We start from the raw sequence: 13,310 nt of genomic DNA, 5'->3' as shown, positions 1-13,310 counted from the left end.
GACACTGTGCTCACTCTCCAAAGTGTTTGCGTGTCTAACAAGCTTGACGTCTAAAGCAGCAGGGGGCACTCTTGCATCACTGAAGCATCCATCCTCTATCATCCAAGCTCTCTTCCTCTCTTTCTCCCCTGTGTTTCCTTGAGTCGCTTGCCTGCCCGCCGCCAGTGACTGGAGAAGCTCTCAGTCTGTGTCAGTGTGCGAAGCTGAGCAGTAATCACATCTAATGCTCAGGCGGGGATAAAGACTGAGAGAGCCTCCTCTCTCTTTCCGTAGGTCTCTCGCAATTTTGCTGTCCAAGCTCTGCCGGGTGAGATGAGTGGGTGGACGGGTGAGGTTTTTCGTTCTTCTTTTTTTTTGGGGGGGGGGGCTAAACTCATCTGGAGTGCTGCCTCTGGGGGCCCTGAAATGAAGTGAGTGATTTGGAGGCGCATTTAGAGAAGGGCATCAAGTGAAATGTGAGGGCTCTTTCTCCTGCTCGCTCGCCTTGTTTCGAAGTGTCACCCAAGCTTTTTCCGAATGTTCCCGAACAGCCAAGTAAGCCATAGCCTAATTTTTGGTTTACATTTGGAATTATTCCATGTGATCAAAAAATATTTGAATAAAACTAAATAGTTAGATATAATTGAATCATAGAGTAGTATTCATCAGAAGAGTGTGTGTGTGTGTGTCCGAATTTGAATATCTTTCTTGCACTAACATATCAATAAAACACCAAAAAATAAATCAAAAGTATGAAACACAATCTAAACATATTACACATGATATATATTTGTAAAAGTTAATATGGTTTGATATTAAACTACCACAAGAAGTGTGTGTAGTTAATGCACTGATTTAAGGTCATTTACTAAGAAGAAGAAAAAAAAACCTTTGAAAAATCCATAAGAATATACATTTTGTATATTACTTGATGTAGATGATAAATCAGCAATTTGAAGTTTAACTATTAAAAATATTTACATTTAAAAAAAATAATACAAGTCAGACGTATTTATCAATATGTATATGTATATAATAAGCATAATAAACTCTACTAATTAAAATGACAACAAATATAAATATAAAGGGGGAAAATAAGTTAATGATGTTTTTAAACCTCCGTATAGTAACAAGTAAATAAATGTCATCGGTGCAGTAGACATCTTGAGCTAATTCAGGAAACTCGGTTTTTATGACTAAATAAAAGCAGCAAATATACAGCGACATAGTAAATATCATCTGAATAATGTTTTCTAATAAAATAGAAATGGAGAGACATACTTCTTAGTACAGAGAGATTTAAATACAATAAATAAGCCAATTTTCATATACATACTGCTGCTTTGTTTATTTGTTTTATGTCTCCCCTCTATTTTGTCCATTCATTGAGCCGATGCAAAAATAATATTACATTTGCCCGGCGAGCAAACGTAATAATTCAGGCGTCGTGATGAAAGACAACATTTATTGCTCTGGCAAGCAATATTTACATCCCCGTGCATCGACCTCTTCCATACGCTGATGAAAAGCACTTCATGCATGTGACTTATAGATTTTCCTCCTTTTGGGGAGTGTGTGCGGATGGGGGTGGAGGGGGTGTTGAGATCCTAACACATTTCTCTTGCGTTATTTAAATCAAGACCGCCTCCCCCACCCCACTTCTTCATCCGACACACACACACACACACATACACACACACACACACACACACACACACACTTTCTTTTATTGCATTTATTTGGAAACCAACACCTTGCTGTGAAGCTGCAGAAATGACCAACACTCCATATGGTTCTCTATAAATAAAATACTTATTCTTAACAATAACAGCGAGGGGAACCTTTTCGTGTTGATAAAGTCCTCCGATGGCCACTGTAGTGGTGAAAACATTCAATGATCACAGCAATGTTCATCGCAGTGTTTATATTACTATTTGGCTGTGTCAGACGGTCTGAAGGGGCCGTAAATGGCCCACAGGCTGCAGGTTGCATGATAGGTTGTAAAACGATGTGAAAACATATACCACATCTTTTTGTCGTATTTAAGACACTGGGGTGCATTTGTTCGAGCCACCACAAAGATACTGCCTCCCCCCCCCGGGTGACCTCTAGCTTCGTTTTGTTCCAACTACTGAATTATTATTATTTATTTTTTTTGGCTCACCTCAGTAGAACATTGCATTGTGGCCAATGTCGGCGTGTGTTTTGGATCTTTTTTTTTTTTTAATTATTTGTTACTTTTTTCATTGTCCTCTTTAAACGGCATGGTTCTCCACTCCCCTGTGATCGGGGTTGACCAGTCTCACAGGTTCCCTCAGGTGTGTGCTATCGTGGTCCTCACACAATAGTGACATTTTCTTTGAACTAGCAACAATCTGTCACAATACACAATAGGCAGAAAAGGAATTTTGGCTTGATGCAGAGTAATTTAAAAAAGCTGGTGTGATGTTTTCTCACCACCCCATCCTCTTTTCTTCTTCCTGTCCTCCATTTGTGTGTGCGTGCAGGCCATTGATGCGAAAGCATGCACTCGATGTGACTTTAATTGATTTAGCAGTTCTCGCTCGGCACACTACAGCACCCCCCCACCTAATTTGTCACTTTCCTCGACTTCAGTGGCGGCTCGTCTTGACTTCAAAAAGGCGTAGCCGGCTGTGGTGGCGAAATCTCTTCTTCTGCTCTTCCTTCCCGTTCTCCTCGCCTTGACAGCAGCCTTGTTAGAGCAAAATCTTTCTATATCAAGGCAAAATTAATCGACTTTCATAATGATAAACGGGTTCCACTCCAGCCAGAGTGCGTTTGTATACATCAAGATGGAACAAACAGGAAATGGTATTGGAGGCCATGTCTTCCTGTTCTCCCTTCACCCAGTCTGTCACTCCCTGCTTTCCATCACATTGGTCAAACCTATAAGTATTTTTTTTTTCTACCTTTTTGTGTCTTGATGTAAAGGTAGATGTTCCGCTATTGACATACGATCCCTAATCACATGGTTATGTGGGGTTTCAAACACCAGAAGTCATCAGAATCAGAATTTTCAGGGAACATGTTCAAGTTACAGGGTTTTGTACTTAATTTTGTATTTTTGTTTGTACCCTTCTTTTATCATATAGTAATGCACTTTTCTTTAACTTACGATATAAAATTTAAATCACATCCTCCACACTTATTAAAGCTTTTAGAATGACTGACCAACTTTACATTGTTTCCTATCAGAAGGACTAGTATATATAGTAAATAAATCAAATCCAGCAGTAACTCAGAAGTCAACCGAATTAACTTTGTGTTAGAGAAACAATAAATGTGTATCGGGGTGAGGCAGTCAAGTGAGGTGGGGTTGGGGGGGTCAATGTAAATGTTATTGCACTGTGAGCTCATTTGATCAAAGTCCGGGAAAAGGTTAAGCGAATCCAATCTGGTTTTTGTACGGCAGAGTAGAGACACGAGCCCCAGGACGGAGAATGGATTATCATATTGGCGTTGCTAGAGTAATGCCGGGGGGAGGGAGCGGGCAGGAGGGGGCGCTCGGACGGACAGTTTACCCCTGCCCGTAATGCGTTTAGACAGCAATTGGCCTTAATAACCTTTATTGACTCGAGCGGGTCAGTGCCAAGAATCTAATTATCAAAGTGTATCAATTTCATTGGAGTTTGGAGTTTGCCTGGCTCCAAATAATTATTTTAAGGTCGAGCCGGGGGCAATTAATCCCTTCTCCCATTTATTTGATGGCTTTGTAAAACATAATAAATGTTACGCTTTCTGGTGTACGGCCTGACATAAATAACTTCAGCAAGCAATCATTGTTTTTCTGTTATTGGAGAGCTCGGGGAAAAAAAGCATATTTAAAAAAATAAATAAAAAATGCACGCTTACCGGCACTCATTTTTCTTTTATTTTTACCCATTTGTGTCGCCAGAGAATTTTTTTTTTTCCAATCCATTTAAGTAAATGTGTGAAAAAAATATGACCGCAACAATCAAACAAATTATATATTTTGTTATCCAGTCACACAAGAAAGCAAAATTAGTTGCAAGTATCTCAATATGCCTCATAGTGCCACAATTTATTATCTGTCACTGTTTATTTTAGCATTTTTGGTTGTGCACCAGCTTGCACATTTTATTGTCTTGTGGAAAAAAAAATCATATTCAACCTTATTGTTTGGGTAATACATTTATTTGTGTATATTTCTATAATCTTGCAATCAATAAATGCACAACCTTGTTTACCCGCAGCCTTCCCGATTTGCTCCATTCAGATGTCAAAAAATTACCCCGAGATTATTGTTATTATTCACTTAAATAGGAAAATATGCGGCCAGTGACGCATGTTACACCAGCCGTTTGCAAATACGAATGAAAAGCAGTCCGGGAAGGAGGGAAGAGAAGAAAAGTGTTGCATCGTGAAGGTATTTGCCATTCCCTTTGAAGTCCCCATTCAACAGGGTAAGCTGAATTTTCAGCAGTTGCCTGATAGTGTTCTGGGTAAACGCTTAAACCCCTTTGGTGAATTTTTACGGGCAGATATGGCGGTGGCGGCCCCCGGCGTGCGTCTGTGTTACCTGGAGCCAATGGGGCCCGGCTGCTTTGTATTTAGACGTGGCAAATGTCACAGTTCTGTTTGTCTGTTGTACAATCACAGCGAGTTCAAGTTGAACCCTGACACTCTTTTACATACTCAGGTGGAGGTTTGTGTGCTATATATGTAAATAGAGATTAATAATATGGAATGATAGAAATCCCGTACGTATTACCGCGACCCTAATGAGCGCTCTGGAAAATGGATGGAGGCGAACTGGTGGCATTGTAATGTCAACACGTGTTTATGTGTGGACTCTATTCCCAAATAAAGACCGTTCTGTTCCGCAAGTGAAGGTGCATAGAACTTCCCACGATTGTTTTGCAGCTGCGGAGGATTGATTTGGGAATTTTGGAGCACATTTAAGCAACATCATCAAGTTTGTGTCAACGCCGTGAGCTCTGGATTGTGTCACAGTGCTGAAATCAACGAGGCTGTTCTATATCACTGTCATTCAGCAAAAGAAAATTTGTTCATTTGAAAAGAAATATGATTAAGAGGAAGAGCACATTTGGGTCTTTGTACCTGCTTCTGTCTGATCCAATGTGGAGGGCATCTTATCCCCGCCGTGAGTGGGCGGTGGATGTTTATTGACAGCGGTTTGGATCATTTATTTTGTTTGTCTGTGTGACAGTGTTTTTTTTTTTGTTTTTTTTCCCTCAACTGTGTCTGTAGGTTTTAAGAAGCGGCTTGTCACGTCGTCTTAGAAAACAAATGAGCACTTTACAGAGCCTGATCTGCCTTATCCGCTTAGAAGCTCGCTCAATCCACCACCGTTATTCATTTACTTACTTATTTACAGATTTATTTATTTATTTACCTCTGTATGGATTTGATTTGCTTGCCCACCACCCCAACCCACCCCGTTGATTCATCCATCGTCCTACCTACAGCCACCCTTACTTTTTCTTCATCCTTGGCCCTGATCAGCAAGATAAGTCCTTCAAGAGAAGGAGAGATAACATCCATTAAAGTGGTAAAGAGGAATTACAGGGCAGCACAGATTAATCACCGGCTGGCTTTAATCGCATTCGACGGGGTTGGCTACAGGGGACCTGCTTATTCCTCCTGTGTCATATCGACACGTGGGAAAAGGAGGGTTTGTGTTAAAAAGGTGCTAAGATGAATAAGAAAAGTTCGACATTAAAGATAGCCAAATTAAATCATACCCAAAAATTTTATCTTACTTTCTTAAATAGTGGTGAATCCATTTATCGAAGGTCTCGTATTTCAGTCAATAGCCTTCCAACAAAAAGCACCCAAAAATGCGGTAAAGCAAAAAATCAGAAAAGAATATACAACTGATTTGTTGTAAGCTCTTTCATATGGCAAGTTTTGAAAAATGCAGAAAATAAAATTTGTCAGAGAGCATTTTTACCCTGCCTCTGAATTTTTAACTGAATTGGCTTTGTCATGATAAAGATGCCCTTGGAAAAAAAGAAAAAGAAAACTTCACAGCAACCACATCACAAAACAATAACGGACAATGCCACACGCGGCACAGAGGACCTCTTGAAACATAATTGGATTACGGAGTCATACACGCCATCAAATGGCGTCCGCTTTAATCTGGCAAAAGGGGTTAGCGACTGGCACTTTTTACATTGAACGCTGAATGTTCAACATACTGTATACACTGTATGATCTTAAAATAACTCAGTCCTGGAATACTAGAGTTGATACGATCTGATTCCATCAAGGGGATTAAATGGCAAATCCGGGAAAATGCACTTTAGACTTGAGTTACGCCGTGTAACTAATTATCTTGAGGAATGGAAGACCTAATTAGATTTGACTTTAGTTTGAAAGGAAGAGAGAATCAATTTCAGGCTACTTTTCATGACATTTGCGATTGCTTATGACATCGAGTTTAACCTTTGAACAAAGCCTGCGAACGAGGTTACCATCGACTTCGGAAGATGAGAAAACACGGCTAGTGTTAAATGAGTCTAATATTACGCAAAACCATACAGCGTGTCTCTGTATTTAATTAGCAAGGGGCGTTGAGGAGTTTCTCAGTCCACCTGATTCATTATGCTTGCTGAATGTGATCGTTCCCCACCCAATGAGCCTGATGAGAGCTGCTTAAGGGTGTTTATGAGACTGTTAGCCAGCAGTGGATGCCGCCCCGCAGCTCTCGCCCAAATAAAAGAGCCATTTATTACATCTAACATGACCCTCTCATTATGCACAAATAGGAATTAATGAGCGCTATATCGGGTGCTCCCGGTGGAGCCAAAGCGGGCCCGCTTTAAGGACTAGCGTTAATTACGTCGTCCTACATCTTGCCCGTTTAACACCGTCGCGTCAGATCTCTATCTGTGAGGGGAATGCGCAGGACGGTGTTAGCGGTTCACTAACTGGAGGGATGTTGAAAGTTTGCTTGGTGTTATTTGTGATTGAAGCTGAAGGATGGGAATTTCTGATCTGCGATTGTCCTCGCATGGATACAATTTTTTACAATTTTAGAATACAGTGGGGATGGAATCTGCGTGTGTGTGCCGGGTTTAACCTAACAATAAATGACGTTTTTCAAAGGACAGTACGTACAGTTTCTTGGTTTGGTCTCATGTCACAACTCGACTCGACTCTGAGGTGAGCCATGCCATCACTTGTCACAAAAAGGCAAACAGTACTGCCTGTATTTCGTGTTCTTTTTAAACCCATGATCTCTTCAAATATATTGTAATCATGACTTTTATAACTCCAATGTCTCCAATGGAAGATCTTTAAAAAATGGATAGCAACCCCCGTTTTTTTACTTATTGGTTTAGCAATCCCGCAAGCTCGGGACTTCTGTATCACTGTAGACTGTTTGGCCTTGGTCCCAGTTAGCAAAAAGCTTTTTACTGGCAAGAAGCTGAGGTGCTGATCCCAATCTGCTATCCAGCAAGAATCCGGACAAGGCTTTTCATACACTAAAAGAGAGAAAAGAGGCCGTTAAAGGGAGCAGAAGGGGCTTGAGTGTCTCCGAACATCTCTGCCCAACTCGGACCGCATTGTCCCGCATTCACCTCTGCGGTGTCCCAGTGATAGATGGTTCCATGGTCATACGGCCAATGAGGAGTACGCAAGCATATGTAGCCTCTTCCTGACTCTGAAAGGAAGTAGGTGGTTTAGCCATTAGGGCCAACTGGATCCACACCCCTTTTATTATGTGACTCAAGACAAAAAAAAGCCTTGTAAGAAATAGGCCGGTGAATTTTTATGTGATTTTTGTGGGCCCCCAGTGGGACAACGACCCGGCAACAGATTTTCCTTTTCTTCTCTTGTGGCCCCGAAAAAGAGAGTGCCACAAAAGCCTGGGAGTTCTGCTCCATTTGATCCTGTGGAAAGCATATGTCCATTCTAAGCGACTTGTATTCTGGACGCAAGATGGACTGCTTTTGGGGCCATAGAAAGGCTCTCTGCCCACTTGACTGTGTTACAATGCCTTCAAAGAAAATCACTTGACAGGACTCTTCCCTTTTTGGGAGTGTCTTCATCCTCCCTCCCCCAAGCCAACCACCCATCCAGCCCCTTTTCACTTCAAACATGTTACTCTGATGTTGCAGACACATTTTTCTAATGTTTTACACTCCATATAACCTGCTGTGTATGGTGAAAGCTATTTTTGCCCTGTGACATTATTGATGGGGGGCAACAACACTGCATGGGCGAGTTCAGCACAAAGGCCTTTCGTTACAAGGACATATCAACACCGTGCGTTTTGTTCTTTTAGAAGACATTGTATTCTTAAATGATAACAATTGTAATGAGTCAGGCACATTTCCTCAATATACACTCAAATACAAAAATAAATGGGCTTTTTTTTTCAACCTTAATAAAGTTGGCCAGGAACGAGAAATAGGATATAATCGTGACTAGTAGTATTTTTTTATCCTCCAATGAAAAAGCATTAATAGTTGAAATATGAACCTTCTAAAATCATGTGGCAGCAAGCAAATGCGGCACACCAATCTCTGCAATACCACAGAACAGTCACTGCATTTTGCTATTTCTTTTTGTTTTATTTTTCTTCCCGGGGTTAATACCATATTGCCACCAGTGGAGAGTTTGCCCTCGGGAGCAAAGTTACTCAACAGTGGTGTGCCACAAACACACACAGATAACTCGTCCGGACGACAACTTGGCCTGACAGGATCAGAGGTTGCTAGTTGTTTGTGAGCCAAACCTTTTCTTCTTTCCTCTTTGGCGATGCACCTGATGCCCCCCCCCGCCCCCTCCAAAGCAATATTGAGCTCTTGTATTAGAAAGCAAGAAGAGATTGAGACATGGAAGAGGTTGCCAAGGTGCTACTTGGTGTGGCTCGGTAAAATCAGATATCATTGCGGTTGAGCTTGTCAAATATATCAGTTGACAGTATAATGCAAGCTTGTTTGAACTTGAAGCTTTAGTGTTTGGCCAAAATCACCACATCATTTTGATGAAAAATAAACTATTTCTTCATACAATGAAGAACTAACGTCAGTCACTACCCAAAACTTTAAGGTTTCAAAATTCATTTGTGAGAAGGTTTACTACCATTTTTCCTCAAATAGTCTTGATCCAAGATGTTTTGCTATTTGGTGGTCACTATATTTGAAGTCTTGGTGTCAGTCGACTAATGCATTTCCAAGGCTATTATCAGTCTCCCGAAAACTGTAGGACTTTTTTTCTTTTAAAACCTGTCTAGTTTAAAACCATTTTTGATAGGCATGCCATAAAGACAGAATTATACCTTTTGATTATCGTAGTTGCTGCTTGATGAGCCTAGCCCGACTTTGTGCTTGTTTACGTACCTTGCTGGGATAGACCAGCCATGTGTACGTCGGTCTTTAGTAAAATAGACAGGATTGTTTTTAATGCTTGGACTCCCAAACAACTGAGCTGCCTAGGTCCTGTTTGCCCTCTGGTTCACCTAAGGATATGTCCTGGGTTGAGTGGATCTGTGTGGTCAGCTTTTGGTTTGAGTGTGTGGAGGCTTGAGGACAGCTACTGCCATCAGGGGGTAAACACACAGGAGGAGGGGTTTGAATTTACGCAGTAAGAAAGATAAATTAATGTTGTCTGCTCCGTGCTGACTGATGCCAGGCTTGACCAACAAACAAACAGTGGCCAGGCTAAATAACCGAGGGATCAGCCTGAGGGTAAATCCGAGGGTCCCTTTCAACACTGTGGTCCTTTTAGCACACATGTATTCATCTAGGAAATACACAATCAAATCAGTTTCTTGGTTGGACTTGTGGTAACTTTAATATTGGCGACGTATATCATCAAGTTTGCAGATCTAATTCTGTGGTGTACCGATATAAACTGTAGAAAACATGCGGGAATCAAAGACAGCTAAGTATTGCCCACAAAGGCCTAAACGGAACATACTAAAAATTCTTTGATTTGTTGAGCGGGTTACTTGAAGCAGCTCTAGGCAAAATAACCACAGAGTTTTTTTGTTGTTTGGTTTGCCTTAAATGACTAGTGTCTAACTATTGTCGAGGTGCCCTTGAGCAATTTCTTTAAGTTCATAACAGATCTTAAATCCTACATAAGTCTGTGCTGCAGGGCCCCAGTGTCAATACATTTCCTAACCTGTCACCCATCCCTGGAGGATGTGTTTTGAATCAAAGTTAGTCATCATTGGCGGAGAGTCACAATCACCGTTTTCATCCGGTCACTCTAATATTTGGTGTCTCCTCAAAGTCAAATGTAATCACTCAAGGAGACACTTTATTTTAGGACACCTGTCTTGGAAAAGATGTAAGCACATTATACCGTCTGCAAATCACACTGCTCTCCTTTGGAAACACAGAAACAATCAAACCTTTCTTCAGTGGGAATTAAGACAGACAGGTAGATTGTCACCAAAAAAGGCAAAAAAGAAATGTGTCCCCCTGCATTGTGGGTGTTTTTTTTTTGTTTTTTTTTGTTTTTTTAAGCTAGCTAAGAAGCCTCACCAGGCGGGTGACTGTTAATGGGAAAAAATGAATGCACTTGACTGGTGGCTATGACGGGAAGCGAGTGCTCTTAACAAGGCATCACAGTCAGTCAGAGTTACAGATCCATCACTTTCACAGGCGGCTTCCAGAAGGGCCCCGACGTTTTTAACGGATATTCAAAGAGCCAGAAAAGTCTGTGAAGGATAGAAGAAGTGAAGGAGGGGTGGGTGGAAGAGAGGATTTGACTGTGGCTGACAGCGCCGCATTTAATTTGGACTGCCAGATCCTTTTTCATTTGACTCCCCCTCAACAGGCTTAAAAGCGACGGAGGACTTTTGCAGGCGAAGGTTTGCCAGGATGCCTCCGATTAGCGCTGATGTGCCACGTCACACTTTTAAGCCAGCCCGTAATTCATGTTCAACAGGGGGATACTCGTACATTACACTGTGCTGTGCGAGGCCGTGATTAATTGACTCACGCTTTAATATTGGATGTAATTTGCCCATCCTCTGATGTGAAACTGACTGAAATGCCAGACTTACTTTGCGCCGCCGCCAGCCCACGGCTGTCGTAGTAGAAACTTGGGCCACAGCGCAATCTCGAATCACGAACACGATCCAATTTGAAATCTGCAATTTACTTTTCATTGATGTATTTATCATTAGGTGTCAACAACCCACAATCAAAAACAAACCACAAACACTATACACAAAACAATTGACATTAATTACAAAAACCCCAAACGCGCAAAAGTGTCAGCAGAACAACAACAAAAATTGGAGTTTGCAAATGTTGCAAACTGTATTTTATGCGTTTAATTTGTTTTAACATGTAATTATCTAAACATTTGGAATCATTCTCAAAATATGTGGATACATACTAAAAAATATTTAACACATTCAAATGTCAAATTTTTCTCGAAGATTTTCTGTTCTGAGTTTCTGTTGTTTTTTGCGTCTATTTTTTTTACAGTTCACGCTTACAAACATGCCTTATGTAACTTTGCTTCAACCATGGAGGCACAACATAGACATAAAACCTTTGTCCAAAATATTCAAGGGTCACCTATTTGTTCTTTTTGCCTTTCAGACTATGCTGTTCTTAGCTAAAGTAGAGGAGGATGGCCAAGCGAGTGAGGTCAGGAGAGAAATGGCAGAGACACTTCTGTCTGCATTGATAGACAGACACCAGCAGAGGCAGACGTGGAGAGACAGGTAACGCACACGGCATACGGAAAATTAGGAAATAATGTAAATAATCATCATCTCTGAATAGTTCTCATGTATCAAAAATTATGATTTTTTATTTTTTTTTTTAAATCCATCTGGCCAAAATCTTGACCATAATTTTTCCAAGCTGTAATACATATAAAATAATCCTAGCGGTCTATATTCTGAATGAAATAATTAATTTCCCTCTGTGGATTCTGGACATGTATACACAAACATGTTTGATGTTTTTGTTTGTACTCCCTGGGCCTGGCACCTATCACAGCTCACGTGTGTCCTGGATAAATCTGTTCACTTCCTTCCCTCTTGATAAGAGTGTAGAGAGCACCACGCTGGTCATCCCTTCAGATAAAGAATGGCCACACTTGCGGAAAACACACATGCACTGATTGTTGTTTTAGCTGTTGCTTCTCACCACTCCGAGTCTTGTATAAACTAACGACGGTCACATATGATTACCCTGCTTATTGTCTTGCTCAGACTTGACCCCCATGTCAAACACATACACACACATCCCAAACACAAGCCTCAAATAGACAAAGTCCAGAACCCCCCCAAAAATATTTTAAACCAGAAAGTATTTAGAGGAAAAAAAAATATCATTTTAGCTTCTGAAAAATGACACACTAGGCCCTAGTCTTCTTTCGATGGCCGTCTGTTTTGGACGTGTCACCCCCAGTTGACCCGAAAAGGTCTCCCGGTCCAGATGAGTCTTGTAAACAAGCTGTTTCCACACACCTTGCTTGGCCGCGTCGACGCCCACGACTCTGATGGTGCATTCCAAGACGCGAGTGCTGAAAGCTAGAAGCCATCCCAACACCATCTGCCTAGCCACCCGTCCCCCACCCACCAGCCCAAACATCAGCCCTGTCTCCCCTGCCAAATTTACCACTCTAGATTAGAATTGAATATAATAAAATTTGCCTTTATTAGGCCTATAATAAAGAAATTCTCATCACTGCTATGCATCTTTATTTGTAACTTGCATGTAGTATATGTACAACTAATTGGAACAGCAATGTTGCACCCCTTCCCAAGCAATGTTGCATTTAAGTAAAATTGGGGTACATCACTTTACCCGGTGGTAACAAGTCCTTTTTGGTTTTCTTGAATGCATCATTTGATGCTGACATGCAATATCATCACAGCCCCGTACAGGAAACGCTCCATCCTTGTCAGCGAGGGCAGACATACGTTTACTCTACCCACAGTGAAAGAGTGATTAGATTAGTTTTCAAGGAGGTCAAGCGCCCCCCACACAATGTGTTTGAACTCCAGCTGCTCCCGATATCTCCTCTCCCCCTTTACACACGTTGAACCCCCCACCCCAACCTCCACCCCTCCCTCCCTCGCAACCACCACCACCACTTGCCAAAAAGCCAGGGGTCATCCTTTCAAGTGGCTGTCAACAGATAGCATTTACACAAAACTAAACACATGGCTGGGTGCAATGTTAAGTGAGACGTACTGGTACTGATTAGAGATTACCAGCTTGATGGAATGCAAATTTAAAGTACTCCTCCCCCCCTTTACATCTATTTTTAAAAAAACAAAAAAACTCACATATAGCAATTTCAACAAAATATATAAATTAAATGTTCTCAGGGAG

General features: G+C 41.2%; 1 protein-coding gene across 1 annotated transcript in view; it reads left to right on the top strand.

Moving 5' to 3' along the window:
* fto (FTO alpha-ketoglutarate dependent dioxygenase) overlaps window positions 1–13,310 on the top strand; it is a 98,304-nt gene that overhangs the window by 33,078 nt on the left and 51,916 nt on the right. Inside the window, exon 8 of the mRNA XM_085907743.1 lies at window positions 11,562–11,686. Coding sequence (XP_085763869.1) covers window positions 11,562–11,686 — 125 coding nt within the window. The remainder of the gene's footprint in view (window positions 1–11,561; window positions 11,687–13,310) is intronic.

The sequence above is a fragment of the Syngnathus leptorhynchus genome, chromosome 3, assembly GCF_054491065.1.
Source record: "Syngnathus leptorhynchus isolate UIUO chromosome 3, UIUO_Slep, whole genome shotgun sequence".
In the NCBI taxonomy this organism is placed as follows: domain Eukaryota; kingdom Metazoa; phylum Chordata; class Actinopteri; order Syngnathiformes; family Syngnathidae; genus Syngnathus; species Syngnathus leptorhynchus.
The sequence above is the reverse complement of the archived record's forward strand: the minus strand, read 5'-3'. Positions and strand labels throughout refer to the sequence as shown.